The sequence below is a fragment of the Glycine max genome, chromosome 13, assembly GCF_000004515.6.
Source record: "Glycine max cultivar Williams 82 chromosome 13, Glycine_max_v4.0, whole genome shotgun sequence".
NCBI classification, from domain to species: Eukaryota; Viridiplantae; Streptophyta; class Magnoliopsida; order Fabales; family Fabaceae; genus Glycine; species Glycine max.
The window spans coordinates 40608437-40625491 of record NC_038249.2 but is presented as its reverse complement, the minus strand read 5'-3'; the positions used below and the strand labels follow the sequence as shown (position 1 = coordinate 40625491).

Sequence of the window (17055 nt, the reverse complement as noted above, 5' to 3'; positions counted from 1 at the left end):
CGAGCCTAGTGTCCCTACAACAACATCCTAACAACGACGCACATTGCTCCTGACCACCACATTGTTGCAACACCATGAGACTCCTTGGCCCTACACCTTTGTCTGTGTTGTTGTGCATTCTCACCATCACCGTGACCAAACACCTTTGATTTACATCAATCTAGACTCGTCGATCCAAATCTTCACCACCATCATCAAATCTATCATCAAAGTTTTGAGGAAAAAGAATAGGGAAATAGAAGTATAGTTTCATTTTTAGGTCAAAAAAACAATGAAATCACAATTCTTGTGTTTTTTTTACCCCCTTCAAGAAGCAATGGAACACATGGTTTCATTGTTTTTTTTTTTGCAACCTTTTCATAAAATAACGAAAATATGATTTCGATGTGCAACTATACAACAAAATCACATTTCTATTGTTTACTTTTCCCCACCCCTTCGTAAACAATTAAAAGAAGATTAACGGAATCATGTTTCCATGAAAATGGTATTTTTGGAAGAAAAAAATTGGTGTCAACCCCTTGGTAAGGGCCAACAACAAAAGGGTTGAGGCCAATAACAACTCCCTAAAAGCAAACTGATTTTGATATAATTCTCATAAAAAAATGTTCTTCATCTCTATATTATTGTTTTTGGTGCCTATAAATGAGTAAATTTTATTGTTGGTTCTTATAAAACATTCATATAAGAATTTCATTCATGTAGAATTTGAAATCACTATTTTTTGTTCTTAGCGTTCATTTTAATAGAGATACAAATGAAAAATGAATATTCATCTATGAGAAATGTTATTTCATATGAAACTTTCTCACAAAATACTAATAGCACATGTTTTTAATTGATTGAATAAAAATTAAATAAAAAATCAAAACAATATTTCATTTGACAAAAAAGTTGGAAAAAGTTAATTATTTATTGTACAGATAATTTAAATGGAGCTTTGTTCTAGTAGATTTCTCCAAGACGATGAAAAATAATTAAGCGAATCAACATTTTGAGGTTGGGAGTTGTTCGTATTTTTGTACATTATATAATATATAAAAAAATGTTAAGAGTTATTATATTGATAATTTTTTCAAATTGTCTTTCTCTTGTAATTTGAGTTTGAAGTATTTTTAGCATATAGTATACATTGCTCTAAACACCTCCCATATGTGGGTTACTAAAGGCAATCATTAGCAAAAAGACATAAAGACATTAAGTCATAAATTTACTTTAAGGGGATCATAAATCACTATTAGATGTTGTTAACACTTGATTTTTAGCACAACTTTAAAAAATTTCACAAATAACTAAAGAAAGTCATGATACAAAATTGCATATCACAATTAAATTATAACTAGAAAGTTAAATACAGTAGAACTATAATTAAATAAAAAAAGTCAACAAAACACACAATACAATAAAAAAAGAGGACAAACCAATATAGGAAAAACCATGATGCTTCTAAGAAGACATTTATTTTATAGGCAAACAAAGATACAAGATTCAACATCTTCCAAAAGTTTAAAACAACATAACTTCAAAAGCAAAATCAATTTAATCCATCAGAAGAAGAATTGATAATAATGACATATAAAATCTAGTTTGGTGATTGAGAAGTAGAAGCTGGTGATTGAGAAATCTCAAGTCTGATAATCCTTCGCTCCATCTGTAAATAAAATAAAGTAATCAAACATATTACTATACAATATGTGCTTAGAAAATTCAAGCAAAGAAAAGCATCCTTTCATGCATTTAATGTACGAGTGTGCTTTAAAGAATTTAAAATGAAAAAGAAAAAAAGTAGTAAACCTGTACAAAGGCCTCCAACTTGTTCTTGGTCTTACTAAACTCAATTTTTAACCATGACATGGATCGAGAAAAACTGAACAACATTTACAAACAAAATTTAGTTTGAAACTATATAAAACATAAGACAACAATAATTTCATATTTTTCCAATATTAAAAGTACAAATATCTAGATAGCAATGAATGAAATAGAATATATATATATATATATATATATATATATATATATATATATATATATATATATAGTCATTTTCATATAATGATAATGAAATCAAGTACAACCGCATACCCTAAGATAGGCAAATGACACAATAAGCATATAGTGATAATGAATTTTATAAGAGGAAAAATATAAATAGACAAGATTGTTATCTATCTATCTATCTATCTATCTATCTATCTATCTATATATATATATAAAAAAAAAATTAATTCTTCGTATAGGATACAATTTTTTTTTCAATTTTTCTCAAAAAAAAGTGTTGTAAGAGATAACAAGAATGTATTGTATAGAGAGAAAAAAATAAAATATTGAATAAAAAAGACAAAAATTACTTTTCTTGGTGCTTCTCATTACAAGCTTTGATGACATCAGAACATGCAAGCTTCATTTGCTCTGCACCAATACTGCAAACATCAATTACAAATATAAATGTAATTTCAAATGTTAAAAAATGTAGTAGTGAACTTGTTATCTTCCTTATAATAAAAATAAGTAATATTATAGAAGAACCTAACTTTTTGAAAATTTTGTCTTTAACACTCATAAATAATCATTCTAAAATAACATGCATGGTAAGAAACAATAATACACTTATTAAGTAAATGCTTAATGTATTTAAATAAGCATTATGCATTATACATCTTTAACTTTTTGCTCATTACTAACTTGAGGTCTAAAATTGAGTAACTAAACTGGGAAAACTTATAGCTAGAGTATGTATGTGAAAACTTGTGAATGTGCATATGCATGTATGTTTGTATATGTGAATTGATGTAATCAAATGCATTGTTTTAGGCTAAATTATAAAAGTGATTCTTAGGTTAAGCAAATCATTTTAGGTCATCAATACCAAAGGGAAAAATATCAATAATTATAAGCAATAAACACCACACAAAAAAAACATGTAAGGTAATTAGTATAATAAGATTATAGCAATGAAATTTGTATGGCCCTATAACAAGTAAATTAAAAAATGCAATATTTGAGATAAACTAAAGTCAAATGAGAAACACATGTAAGTTTATAATCTGGACCTTATCTTTACATAGTTACATCTTTAGATGAAGGAGTATGTCTAAGTAATTAAGTTTTGAAAAATTACACAAAACTCTTTTTTAAGACCCAACATGACAATAGATAGACATTGCACATTACCTTGTACTCTTATCTTCTATTTCACGAGCAAGAGATGCCAACTTACAAAAGCTAACTTTTGGATTATCACTATAGATATAAAAATATTGGTTAGAAAAACTTGTTAAACATAAATAATTTATTCTAAAAAACATGAAAAGACCAACAACATTACACATGACGCGAAAGCTCAAAAAGGATCCTTTCAACATTTGAAAAATATGTTTCTATCAACTGCACCACACGATCTGGTTCTCCAATGCGTTTCAAAGCCACAATCATGTTAAATTGATCATTCACCACCCCCTACAAGTAATAACAAACTAAAACACAATCAAACATCTCAACAATAATTTTTCAGTGTTATAAAACAAAATAAAAAAAATTAAACTACAATATTAACATATTCACTTACAACTCAAGTGAAAGACATAAATAAATATGTTAAATGTTTGCATTGCATGTTGAATATTTTTTTCTAAAGAGAAAAACATTGAAATGATTAAAGGAAGAATGTTTCAATGTAATTTGAATTTTGGATACTGAGACAGGTTACAAGTGATTCAATCTACAAAGACCTTTTAAGGTTTTTCCCACAATGAAAATTAAGAAACAACAGTCTTTTAAGGTTATCCCTACAAAATAAAAGGTATAAAATTTTCAAGAGATGACAATTCTAGATATATCACTAGCAAATAGTTAAACACAAATGAAAATTAAAACACTTGGAATAAAATTTTCTTACCTCGTCAAACAATGATTTCATGTATCCTTGCAAGAGTCCTTTGAGAATTGACATGGTCATTTTTTTACAAGATGCATAAATGTAGCTCCCTTGGAGAAGAAAATCGGTAAGGAAGATAAGTATTTTGGTTGAAAATAATTATCTTGCATGCAAGGTGCTACTTTTTAACTCCATATACAAATCTCAAATGCATATAGACAAAAAAAATGGTTATAAAATAACTGAACTAAATGAGTAAAGTAGAAATTGGTTGTCAGTTACCATAAATTTAGCATGAATACATGTAAAAATTTCCATTAAATATTGCAAGTGGCAATGGACAGTTTCTTTTTCTTCTTTGTCAGGATGCATTTGTTTTAAGGATTAAGTTATTTTTGGGAAAAAAAACTTGAGAATAAGATTGGCCAAGGAGGAGGAGAAATTTTGAAAATATTTTAGAGAAAATTTTAAATGCTAACAATTCAATTGATACGAAAATAACATTGTTAGACATTAAAATATTTTTGGTCAATATAGTCATAAAATATGTCTTGCAAAATAAGAAGAATTTTTGTGAAATAGTTGCAAAAATATTAAATACCAACCAAAAATGTTTTTCAATTTATTTGAGAATAACATTCACAGTCATTAAAATGTATTTCTAGTCAATGTAGTAATTAAATATGACTAACCAAAGTTGGAAGAATTTGGAAAAATATTAAATACTAGTAAAAAAATGTTTTTCAATTTATTTGAAAATAACATTCTTAGTCATTAAAACTTGTAAAATTAAGATTTTTTATTTTCTTTTTGCTTCTTTTGAATTAACATTTTTTTCCATGCAATATATACCACTAAAAAGTAAAGAAGCATTGCATAAATAATAGTAAAATCATTCAAATAATAAAATACAATTACACGTGTTATGTAACCAACAACACATACACACTACTCAATTGACTTAACTAAGTTTCTTTAATTCATATAACAATGACTTTATATGATATGATATTGCACACTTCATATGTTCAAATGCGATCTTTAGTTACAATAGATTATTATGCCTTATAACCCTAGAACTATACAAACAACAAAAAGAAAAAAAATAAACTTAAAAATTACAACCAAATCAAATCGCAATGGAAATAAGCTAACAATTTAATTGACAAGTTAAAATGTTTTTCTAAGTCCAAAACCAAAACCTTAATCATAATTATAAATACCTTACCATGCCCTCGATGTTTAATTGTATAATTAAGTTTATTAAACAAGAGATATCAATTTTTCATTTTGTTTGCATTTGTTTTTAACCCAATTTGTAAAAGTATTAAAAATTTATTATTGACTAAGGTGCTAAACATGGAAGGAGATTGATAAAAAGGTCTTGAATCATTCTCCTCAACTATTTTTCCTAACATGCATTAAATTTTGTAAGAAAATGTATAATAAATTTGAACCAAGCTAACCCATAAAACACTTCAATCAATGCCAATGACTATTTGAGAGAAATGGAACATTTAGAGGGTAAATATGAATGAATATTTAAGAAGACTAAAGAAAGATAAAACATTAAAAGAGAATTTATAAGAGTTCAATGACTATGTGTTGTTGATGTAATTTTTTTGCACTATTAACTAATTATAAATCATTATTTGTATGATTTTTAAAATAATTACTATAAAGATCAATAAACTTATCATACATAATAATTTGTAATTAGATGACATTATTTTACATTGTCAGATCATGATTTATTTTCTCAATTCATAAACAAATAAGGGAGATATATTCATAGTTTGCTTAGTTTCACATTTTTAATGTGATTTTTAGACATTAACAATTGCAACTTTTATATCCTAAAATACAAGTGATTAATCTATTCTAAATGTGGTTCAAAACATGCTATCATGGGGTTGAAATGAGCTAGATCAAGCTAGGTTATACTAGGCTTGGGCTTAGTTAAAAATATATTGTTTGAGTTAGACTTAATTATTTATCAAAAGTCTTTTTTAAAAAGTTCTAACTCGACCTACAAGCTATGTTTGATGGTCCATTTTTTTATGATTTAACATCAAGACAAATGTGAAAAATATATATGTTAGGTTTTGTGAAAATAAAATTTAACTTGTTTATACGAATATGATATAAACATGCTTTAAAGGTTTAATACAACATCCATGATAATTTATTTTAAAATATACTTTATAATAAGACTTTTAAATAAGACATAAATTTATATTTTAATCAAATTAATTGTAAGGTTTAACTTGACTTTCCATGTAGATCAACATATTTAACATTTAAAAAAGCATAATAAAGATAATATTTAATGCAATATAACAAACTTATTATTATTATGATGATAACCGTTAAGTTTATTTTGTTTTAAATAGGTCTGTCAATTAGGTCCATAAGATTTTTTGAATGGCCTAGGGCTTGACTTTCTTTAGATTTTCATAAAAGATTTGATCTGATTTATTTTTTAAGAAAATTGAACTTGACCTAAGTCTGATGTAGGCTAAACCGTATGCTTCTGTCGAGCGGCCTAATTTGTTTTCACCCCTACATGTCATTAGTAATTCAAAGTATATCTAGTTGTTGTCCTATGATGCTCATTGATCCGAATCAATTCAATGATTCCAACTATTCGAATCGAACCATTTAAATTGATTTGATTTTTATTTTTTCATCTTGAGCTCAACTCAAATCAAATCCATTGAAACTCAATGTTGATTGGTTCGAGTATTGGACAATACTTCCCAAACCCAAACAAAATCAATTATATATCTATTATTAGTTTTTATTTTTCAATGCCTAACTTACTATTAAGTGTTTTAGATAAACAACAACCATCTATTATTTTTTTGATTTAATCAATTAATCATATATTATTATTTATAACTTATGCTATTATTTTATTGGTGTAAGTCAATTACACTAAAATACGTTGCTTATACTTTAAAAAAAACATTATCTATCAATTTCGAGACAAAAATTGTTGTCTTAATTTTTTTTTTCAAAATAACTTTTTGATTGGTATCCAATGACCCGAATCAAGTTAATCCATTCAATATTAGATAGATTTGATTCAGCTTAGACAAATTGAAATCTTAGATAGATTTGATTCAGTTTAGGCAGATTGAAATCTGAACTAAAGTGAACTAATTAAAATCAATTAATTTGAATTTCATTTTCCCTCTCATCCCAACCAAACCCAGGTGACCATATAACAAGTACATTGTCACAATGTCACTCCATATCCATGTCTGGGCCGAAGAGCAAGCCCATGGATTTTGGGCCCCAATCACGAGTAACTGCCATCGTTTTGCAACGAAGCCCAGGAAAAGAAAAACCGCCATCTAGGGCTTTAAACTAACTAAACACTGCAAATCCTCACAGCAAAACTTCCGAATCTGACCCTTCAATGGAGGAGCACCCGAAGAAGAAGAAGAAAGGCTGCCGAAACCCCGAGACCAAGTTCCAATTCGAGTTGAACTCATGTTCCAAAGCCAAGGACCTCCGCGGCGCGATATCCCTCTATGACGATGCCGTTTCGAACAACACCCGCCTCAACCAGCACCACTTCAACGCCCTCCTCTACCTCTGCTCCAACTCCGTCGCCGACCCCTCCCTTAAGCCCACTGCCCTCGACTACGGCTTCCGCGCCTTCCGCCACATGTCCGCACTCGCCGTCCTCCCCAACGAGGCCACCGTCACCGCCGTCGCGCGCCTCGCTGCGGCGAAAGGCGACGCGGATTACGCCTTCGAGTTGGTGAAGAGCATGGGCAAGAACTATAACAACGCTTTGCCGAGGCTAAGAACCTACGATCCTGCTCTGTTCTGTTTCTGTGAAATGCTTGACGCGGATAAGGCCTATGAGGTGGAGGAGCATATGAATGGGGTTGGAGTGAGCTTAGAAGAGGCAGAACTCGCCGCGCTTTTGAAGGTGAGTGCGCGTTGTGGTAGAGTGGATAAGGTGTATGAGTATTTGCACAGGCTTAGGAGCTCTGTGAGGTGTGTTAGTGAGTCCACTGCGGTGGTTATTGAGGAGTGGTTTCGGGGCAGCAAGGCCTCTGAGGTTGGTGAGGCAGAATTCGATGCCGGGCGAGTTAAAGAGGGAGTTTTGAGGAATGGGGGAGGGTGGCATGGTCAGGGATGGGTTGGGAAAGGGGATTGGGTTGTGAGCAGAACGAGTGTTGTTGCTGATGGGCATTGTTGCTGTTGTGGGCAGCAATTGGTTTGTGTTGATATTGATGATGTGGAGACGGAGAAGTTTGCAGGGTCTGTTGCTGCCTTGGCCTTTGAAAGAGAGGTCAAGGCCAATTTTAGTGAATTTCAGGTGTGGTTGATTGATCTCTCCACTCACTGCAATGTGACACAATTTTAAATGAGATGAATGATGATATGTTATTATTTGAGTTTAATTTTTATGCATTGTCCGAGTGTCTATCAATCAGAAATCATATTAGGCATGACTTTTAAGATAGTTGTTGTTAAAATCAACAAACTAATTGGATGAATGTGTACAAAAACCTTTTACACTATCAAATATCAATGTATATACTGTTTACTCTTATTATTATTATTAGTCTAGGTATAATAGCTTGTTTTTTATACTTTTCTTTGATCCTTATAGGCCTGGCTTGAAAAGCATGCCTCTTATGAAGCTATAGTGGATGGAGCAAATATTGGGCTCTACCAACAAAATTTTGCCGATGGTGGATTCAACATTTCTCAGGTTGTACGCCTAAGTTATAGAGTCTCTTTACCTTAACTGTCTGAACAAGTTATGCAAATTTGTGCTCTTGTATGGTAAGTAAGCTTTATTGCTTATGCAGCTAATTGTGTTTGTATTGTTAATTTTGTAATAGTGCAGCTTGATGATGTTGTGAAAGAACTGTACAATCGGAGTGGGAAGAAATGGCCGCTTGTTGTGCTGCACAACAAGCGTCTAAGAGGGCTGATGGAAAATCCTTCTAGCAGAAGACTGGTGGAGGAGTGGATGAAAAATGGTGTACTGTATACAACTCCAAATGGATCCAATGATGATTGGTAAATTTCCAAATAAATGTATTAAGCTTTGCATATGTTTTTTACTTTTAATCTTAGGACAATAGAATTGTTTCTTGAATTGTTTGGCTGTTTCTTTACTGTACATGCCTAAATGATATTTTATTATTTGGTTTTAAAAATAATAGTTTCTCTTTAGCCCTTAATTTTTATTTATTTTTCTATTGGGATTAAGTTATTATTTGGTATTCAGTTGTGTGTGTATGCATTTGTTTTCTTGTTGGTCTAAGATTCTAAATTAGAGCATGCAGTTTTAGAACTTGAGTTTATCAAGTCATCTATGCAATATATAGCATTCCACGTAAGATTTGATTCACATTTGATGTGCCATATATGATGCTTTTCTGCATTAGACAGATGAAGCTATTGGTGGGATTAAAGTGAACTCAGACATGAATAACTGAGAAGGACTAAATGAAAGCTAAGTTTTTTTAAGGACTAAAATGTAACCGGTTGTATCATTTAAGGTTCAAATAGTTGATAATTATTTAGTCAAAATTTCTTTTCGTGTTGTTCATGAATATGTTATAATCTTTTCTCTGTTTGGCACTGATGTACTTGTATTAATCTTCTGGGTTTCAGGTATTGGCTCTTTGCTGCAGTTAAACTTAGGTGCTTGCTTGTGACAAATGATGAAATGCGAGATCACATATTTGAACTCATAGGAAGCAACTTTTTTAACCAGTGGAAAGAAAGACATCAGGCAAGTTATTTATTTACGGCAAATGCTAACCTGTGTCCTTAGGACATTGGTTAAGAAATTAAAAAAAGAAAGGTTTTTATTGGGATGTGCAAAATTGCGCTGCCCATAATATTTTTTATGTTCTGCTATGATTTTTATAGTAAATACTTTTTGTTTTTAGTTCCTTAATCAATGCCCTAAAGACACTGGTTAGCAAGACCATTTATTTATTTATTTATTTTTCTGGATTTTCGTACTCTATCATTATGGGTGACTTGTTTGTTCACATTTTAAAATGGGTCTTGTATGGGAACTTTTTTCCTATAAATTTTAGTTTTCAAACTTTATTACATCTCTGTGCGACCTGTTTGGGCACTTTTACTCATCTACATTTTTCTGAAATTGTTTACTCTAATGCCAGTTCAGGAGAGTTTTTATTCCGATTTTATGATTTTGTGCATATTAAATTTTGTTGTACCTTTTTTCTGTGTGATTAGGATTTTTGAAAGGGGCGGGGAGTGGGTATTTGAGATAAAACAGTTTGATATGTTTCAAGCCGTTTGAGAAACATCATGCATAATTTTTATTCCCTTTAGGGCATCTTCCAATGTTTGACATAGCAGTAGTTGTTTCCCGTTGGAGCCTTCAAGGCCCATCTGTCTATACTCCAAAATCTGATCTGTAGGCTGTTCACGATTTATATATCATGCCCTTGCTTTTGTGATAAGTTATTTTTTTTTTTTTATGTACAGGTTCACTACACTTTTGTGAAAGGAAACCTAAAACTTCAGATGCCACCATCATATTCATTGGTTATCCAGGTAATGCTTGTAGTGGCCATTCTACTGTTCCTGCTGGGAATGTGTTAGAAACTTAGTATTCGTTTCTGGGTGACAGCTTAGTATTTTTGATCTTTTGGTATTTGAGTGGAGATGATAGGAAGTTAGGACTTACGAACCCAATATTGAAGACAGAGTAAACGGATTCTATTGTATTCAGTCAATGTAAGCTTCAAAACATAAATAGATCATAGAAGGAATGAAAAACAGAAATGCGAAAGAGGCTACTATTCTTTTCCCGAGCAAAGCTCCTACAGAGAATACACCTATGCCAGTATGCCCTCAGCTTTACAGCTTGAAGAGAGTAGTCATTCCCACCTTTCTCCTCTTAACTAACCACCCCTAACTAATCAATTTCATTCTTCTATGCCTTCGGGATGTTACTCAGTAACTAACTCCCACCAGGCCCTGCCACCTCAACCATTTTCATACGCATTCTAGTGTATATCTTCCTACTATTTGGCCCGAGACTCAATTGGTCTACCATCTTCCCTCTAGCCTCTAGGTTCATTTCTCGTATTCTGCTTATTAGCAGGAAATTTGTATTGTCATTTGATAATGAAATGCCCTAGTATATTCTTAATTTTTTTTTTTTACCTCTAATGTACATATAAGTTGTGAAAGAGAATTTAGTCCGTTTTTCAGGCATCGGGGTGAGATGTTTTTATGATGACAGTTTTATTTGTTTCCTAAAATTGGTGCTGAAACAGAGTTATTCTTAATTACTATGGCATGGCTTAATCATACATACCTCAAATCCCTTTTCTTCAACCCAAACAACCAATGTGTGTGGGCATGTGATGCCCTTTCAAACCCCATAAGAATCTCAAGATGCTTGAGCACGAGTTGTTAACGCCTTTTTTATGAATTGCTAATTTTACCTCTTAATTAGTTTCATATTACGAAAATAATTTAGAAATTGGTGAAGCTATATATTTGGAAATTCAAGTCGGATATCTAAAGATTGCTAAGTGCAACCAGAACAGATGTAAAAGAACAGCATTATACATGCCAAAGCATCTAAAACTGTCTTTGCAAACATAAAAATCCTAAATACTTTAGCATCCAAAATGTCTGTATACTAAGCCTCTATCAAATTCATAACTACTTTGTTTCTTGACTACTGTTTCTAAATTCTGTTGTATATAATGTGAATTTTTTTTGTTTCAGGAATCAGAAAAAGGTTATTGGCATGTACCCCTAGTATCAGGCACTAGCTGTGAGTCCACGAGATGTTGGCTCTGCATTACTCGGCCAAGTGGTCATGATGCTGTCGCTACTGTTTCTAATGGTGTTAGTAGCTTGGATTCCCAAGTCGATGAAAACAGTGCCACTTCCATCGCTGGTAAAAGAAAAGAGAGGTCTCCTCCTTCATGATAAATTTTTCCATGGGCTTGGCCTTTGTTTGACTGCTTTGGTTACTGGTGGCAAGATAAACGGCAGCAACCTGCTTTGGGGTGACTACACATGATTTTAAGATAATTAAAAGGGTACATTTTTAACCCCTCCCAATAGACCCACAAAGTAAGTTATACTGTTTAATCTCATTGTTGTAATTATGTCAGAGGTTGTGTGGGGTTTCAGTCATGGTTCCAAAGAGGGGGGTAGTGGTTATAGTGGCTGGTACCTTGCCTTCCGCTGGACTCTATGCAATGAATGAATAATCATCAACTAGTCCAATTATGAAGTTCGTTACTTTGTTCCAGAACTGAAGTTCAACAATTAAATTCATTTTATAAATTTTCTTAATAGAGAAAAATTAAATGATGTTAACTAATTAGTTTTTTTTGGAGTCAAAGGTTAATAATAAATAAATAAATAATTTTTTATTAGAAAATGTTATAATATTTTTTCTATTTCTGATTTTTTATGGCCTAATCAGTGCCTGGTGCTAAAGGAAGTTGTTTTATAGTAATAATAATAATAATAATTGAACGCCATATGATTAACAGAGAAACCAGCGAATTTAGCGCACTTGGGTGTCTCCAACTTCATACCTGAGAAAACTCAATTTTAACATGGACAAGGAACTGAGGAACAAAGTACAAAATATTCACTGCATATATATAATATATCAAACATATAAACTCGCCAGCACCAATTTGAATACAACAAATTCAAGCTTCAAATGATAAACGCTAAAATGGCTTCTGCATAGTACGTAATTACGGGTCATTTTAAGGCATGCTTGATGATACCAGGAAAATGGATATTGATGAAATAGTCCTCCCAATCAATCATTTTTGGGTCAAAGTAAAAAAATTCCGTCTCTACCCCACCTTGTCTTGCCGATGATAATAACTTTTCTGTGTTCATATTATCAAACCTGTGCACAAAACAAGCACTCTAATGAGAAAATGAATATTACCATTAAACAAGTTCTTCAATATCTTATTTATTGGCTGCTTATAATTTACTTACACCCCATTGAAGAACAAGTAAGGCTTGTAAAGTTCAACCAATCGCATGACAGTACGGATCTTCCGATTGAAGTCAAGATACATTTTCTGAAAATACTGGCATGAAACTGCATTGACCAGCTCTAGCCCCTATTAAATGCAAACAAATTAAAATTAAGCACATATTTGTTGGCTTAAAAGAATGTTATAAACTCAAGTAATTAAAGTCCACATGATGTTGCTACTTGTGACTTGTGAGAATGATTGCATGAAAATTAGAACTATGAAAGTATATGTGAATTATAGAAATTAAGGATTTGAAGTACCTTTAAGGGAAGCAGGTAACGAATGTACATGTATTTGCGGAAGCTATCCATGTTGCTCAATATGGTAACTTTGCCAACCTTGACGGGCTTTCCATCCTTGTTTATCCAAGGATTTTCCATGAAATATCTTACGCTATAGTCTCGAAGATTAAGGTACTTAACTGGATTTACAACAGAGGAACCCAAATGATAGATGATATCACTAGGTTGATTTGCATGAGCCACCATGGCCACTAGCATTGTATTCACCACCATGTCAGCCGGTATCTATTTCAAACTCAGCATTAATATATGTATCCACTTATTTTGAAAAGAATGAGAGGAAAATTTTCTTAGTACCAATAAAAGAAGAAAAGAGTTTTGTTTGAATAAACATTGATAAAATTAATTTTGTAAAGTTAATTTTGATTAACATTAATTTTGAAATGATGTGATTTATATTTAAATGTTTTTAGTATAAAATCAAGTTAAAGACAAAATTCAACACAAAATTTTGAATCTAACACAAAAATTATTTAAAATTGTTTCAATTCATAATCAATTATGAATTCTATTTTAACATGAAATTAAATATATAAAAATATATCTAAAATCAATTATGGACACAATCAATTTTCTATTTCTAATATGAAATTAGTGACTTACCACGTCAAAAACTGCCTTAAGATTCGCTAGGAAGCATGCTAGTTTTCCTTTACCGTACGCAACAACTATGCTGTCTATGGTTCTGTAAAAAAATCTCAATCAGATGAGAAAGTTTTGGTTGTGTTTCCATTTCTAAATGCCACTTTCTTGAAATGCGAACCAAGGGAACATAATAAGATGGTGGATATATATAATTGAAACTATATGCGTGGACACAATAAGACAAGATGTGATGTGATCGATGGTTTACCTTAAACCTTCAATCCAACCAGGGAAAGGTTCTGTGTGAGTGCTAGTAACCATTGTGGGTCGTACAATTACAACGTTCATGTTTCCCTTTGTAGTTCCTACAAGCATTTCTCCCATTGCCTTTGTAAAGACATACGTGTTTGCCCATCCATACATCTTTGCTCTAATATTTAATCAAGAAACAAATACATATATTCCATTTTTTTGGTAATTGTTAAAGGGGATCAAATGGAAATGTTGCAAGATATCAAGTAATTTTTTGCAAAACACACAATTATAAATTTCTCAACATTATTAATTAGCTGATACTTTGTAAAAAAACGAATCAGTGGTCAGGGAATTAAGAAGGTTGGCATGGGGAGTAGTACAATAATTAGAACAAACCTTTCACTACCCAAGTCCTTCATGGCCAATTCAATATCATGTTCTGTGGCTCCTTCCTCTCTAAGCTGAATCAATTTCTGCTCCACATTTTTTTTTTCCATATCAATGTCTAGTCCGGGCACTCCATTTAGTGACACGCCAAAGTGATGTGGATCCTCTAGTATGAGTCCTTCTTTTTCTCCACATACATAAGCTGCAAGATATATAGCAATAAAGAAATGCTCGGAAAATTTACTCGATCAAGATATTCCATGGACATAATGGCTATATAGTCTCACGACAAATTCAAGATTAGAATTTATGATGAATGTAGCATAGGTCCCACACTCTATCGTAATTAAACACTAGCTATATATGTCAACAAGGTGGGCACAATATTGATGCTACAATCTACACTGTGTATACTTTATAAGCATTTTTTGTAAAGAGTATAATATATCAAACACGTGATCCTAATATATAACTAGTTGCAATAACCTTGAGGCAAAAAGGACATCTGCGATGATATATATGCATTTGAATACTGATTTTTTTGTTGTTGGTAATTATGCCTTTGGCTCAAATGGTAGAATCATGATATATCCTAAAAAAAACTGTGGTTCAAGTCGGTTATGAAATTATACACGTTTAAATAAAGTTTCTCACTTCTATCCACAGATGAATTTTACAGAAATTGAACCCAAAAATCATCTCCACAATCACAGAGAGTGTATTGCCATCTGATCAGCCCCATTTATTTTGATGAGAGAATCATTTGGAAGATTGAATGCGAGATACGAATCAGTTATAATTTTAATTATCATGGGCATGCATATATATACTAACCTGTTGATACGTGGATTAGCACTTTTAGTTTGACGCATTTTTTGGCGAAGCTCAACACATGCATAACTCCTAATGTATTTATACCCAATGCAACATCATATCTGCATTTAATAGGCATAAGAGAAAAAAAAGAGTGTAATTTTAACTATAGAGAAATAAAAGATTATTTATAAATGTATGTGAACATAGAGACACACATAAATATATATGGTTTTAAAATTATATCTCGAATATATAGTACCTTTCATCAAAATTAGTTGTTGCAGCTAAATTAACTATAACATCTGTTTGGTTGAAAATCTCTTCCCCTAGAATTGGGTCCTTCAAATTCAAGTCCTCTTGAGAAATGTCTCCAGGTACTACTGTCAACTTTTCTGACACATAGGAATTGAATCTTGTACCCAGTTTTTCCTTCAGCAATCTAAATAAGTCCTTCCCTATGATCTACAAAAGGAAAAAAAAACTATAATAGCGCGAACAAATATCAGACGTACTGATTTAATAACATCATTAATTAAAAATGCTATGTAAAATATATTAGGTGTGTGATAGTTGAACTTTGAATATCTATTATACCTATCATATCTCTTCAGATGTTGAATAGAGTTTGTTGTCCATTAAAATTTTCCCTTACTTAGCTTTTTACTTAACACCCAAAAGCCATATATCAGTCGAAATAAATAGATTACTCGTAAATTTGTATAGACTAGCTAGGTCATTTGTTGGTGTAAATACATTATTAATTTATAGGAAAATAGGAGACACTTTTTTTTTCTTCCTTCATCTCATTTTCATCCTTTTTTCTTTTTTACTTTCTTTTTTTTCCATTACATTATCTATACCTTTTTTTTTCTCTACACTTTCTTTTTTAATTATTTCTCTTTTCTTTCAACCAATTCATTTTAAAATGGGGTAGATGTTTATCATTATCCTTACTTATATGTGTGTCAATTGTGAGTTGAAACTAGTTGATGAATCTTTAATCTCACACTAAATATATGAAAAATAATTAATGAACACCAAATATATTATCATTATTTAACTCTCAGAAAGAAAAAAGAGAAATAAGAAATAGAAGCATGAACGGCGATAATAATGATGTGATAGGTAAGAAAAAGAAAAAGAATAATTATTAATATATGAAATGTTTGATATACTGCAAAGTGTCTATATATCAGTCATCATTCTAAATACATTATAGAGTTTGTGCCTGCGGTTAGTTACCTTACACATAGCCAATTAATATTGGTAAGTTAGGTTTTGATATGATGTATTCTAAATTTTTGATGACTGAAAAGAGAAATTTAATAAAGTTGTAAATCTTTGTACATTCACCTCAGCATGTAAACGTTGAGTAGCAGATTCAGTATCCCTGGCTCTCAAAAGAAGGTAAAGTTTCTTCACATTTGGTTGAACCCTCAATATTTTTTCCACAAAAACTGCAAAAACATACAAGGAAACACATGGTAACTAGATATAGTTTAGTATCATGGGATAGATAGATAAATAGATAGATAGAGAGACTTTTTGCGAGGAAGCCAGTGGCACCAGTGACTAAAATGGTCTTATCTTGAAGGAAGTGAATTATGCTTCCCAATTCCATTGGAGATAAAATTATGAGATGGCGAAGGATTTCGAAGTGAACCTTAACCAAACAATATGACACAATACTTTTGGCTATATTAACGTAATAATGCCCCTATGGCGATACCATGTAGTATATATATATATATATATATATATATATATATATAAATAT

At 31.4% G+C, this 17055-nt stretch overlaps 3 protein-coding genes across 4 annotated transcripts; 1 reads left to right on the top strand and 2 right to left on the bottom strand.

Moving 5' to 3' along the window:
* Positions 1 to 1474: 1474 nt before the first annotated feature.
* Positions 1475 to 4018, bottom strand: LOC102663041 (uncharacterized). Its single transcript, XM_006594878.4, has 6 exons — positions 3899 to 4018; positions 3329 to 3459; positions 3175 to 3243; positions 2352 to 2423; positions 1795 to 1867; positions 1475 to 1651 (listed from the first exon to the last, which is right to left on the bottom strand). The coding sequence occupies exons 1-6, from the start codon at positions 3956 to 3958 to the stop codon at positions 1583 to 1585; spliced, it is 474 nt and encodes a 157-aa protein (XP_006594941.1). The 5' UTR covers positions 3959 to 4018; the 3' UTR covers positions 1475 to 1582.
* Positions 4019 to 7262: 3244 nt separating this feature from the next.
* On the top strand, positions 7263 to 12148 carry LOC100802795 (proteinaceous RNase P 2). The gene is made up of 6 exons (XM_006594877.4): positions 7263 to 8216; positions 8514 to 8615; positions 8754 to 8929; positions 9530 to 9650; positions 10382 to 10450; positions 11639 to 12148. Exons 1-6 carry the CDS (start codon positions 7302 to 7304, stop codon positions 11843 to 11845), a joined length of 1590 nt encoding a protein of 529 aa, XP_006594940.1. The 5' UTR covers positions 7263 to 7301; the 3' UTR covers positions 11846 to 12148.
* Positions 12149 to 12434: 286 nt separating this feature from the next.
* On the bottom strand, positions 12435 to 17055 carry LOC100789566 (fatty acyl-CoA reductase 3). Of its 2 annotated transcripts, none has more exons than XM_041008474.1 (10): positions 16845 to 17055; positions 16632 to 16735; positions 15538 to 15740; positions 15297 to 15397; positions 14472 to 14664; positions 14089 to 14250; positions 13839 to 13920; positions 13194 to 13460; positions 12890 to 13017; positions 12435 to 12794 (listed from the first exon to the last, which is right to left on the bottom strand). In XM_041008474.1, the coding sequence occupies exons 1-10, from the start codon at positions 16897 to 16899 to the stop codon at positions 12641 to 12643; spliced, it is 1449 nt and encodes a 482-aa protein (XP_040864408.1). In that variant the 5' UTR covers positions 16900 to 17055; the 3' UTR covers positions 12435 to 12640. The 2 variants fall into 2 exon arrangements, with proteins under 2 accessions (XP_040864408.1, XP_003543435.1); XM_003543387.5 differs by having other exon boundaries at positions 16821 to 17054.

Excerpts from the sequence above, each read along its gene's own strand:
- LOC102663041 (XM_006594878.4), bottom strand. The coding sequence starts at position 3,958 with ATGACCATGTCAATTCTCAAAGGACTCTTGCAAGGATACATGAAATCA. Across the intron at positions 3,460-3,898 it reads TGAAATCATTGTTTGACGAG|GGGGTGGTGAATGATCAATT; the intron begins GTAAGAAAATTT and ends TATTACTTGTAG. Across the intron at positions 1,868-2,351 it reads AATGAGAAGCACCAAGAAAA|TTTTTCTCGATCCATGTCAT; the intron begins GTAATTTTTGTC and ends AATGTTGTTCAG.
- LOC100802795 (XM_006594877.4), top strand. The coding sequence starts at position 7,302 with ATGGAGGAGCACCCGAAGAAGAAGAAGAAAGGCTGCCGAAACCCCGAG. Across the intron at positions 8,217-8,513 it reads CCAATTTTAGTGAATTTCAG|GCCTGGCTTGAAAAGCATGC; the intron begins GTGTGGTTGATT and ends TGATCCTTATAG. Across the intron at positions 9,651-10,381 it reads AGTGGAAAGAAAGACATCAG|GTTCACTACACTTTTGTGAA; the intron begins GCAAGTTATTTA and ends TTTTATGTACAG.
- LOC100789566 (XM_003543387.5), bottom strand. The coding sequence starts at position 16,899 with ATGGAATTGGGAAGCATAATTCACTTCCTTCAAGATAAGACCATTTTA. Across the intron at positions 16,736-16,820 it reads CACTGGCTTCCTCGCAAAAA|TTTTTGTGGAAAAAATATTG; the intron begins GTCTCTCTATCT and ends ATGTTTTTGCAG. Across the intron at positions 12,795-12,889 it reads TACTTGTTCTTCAATGGGGT|GTTTGATAATATGAACACAG; the intron begins GTAAGTAAATTA and ends TTTTGTGCACAG.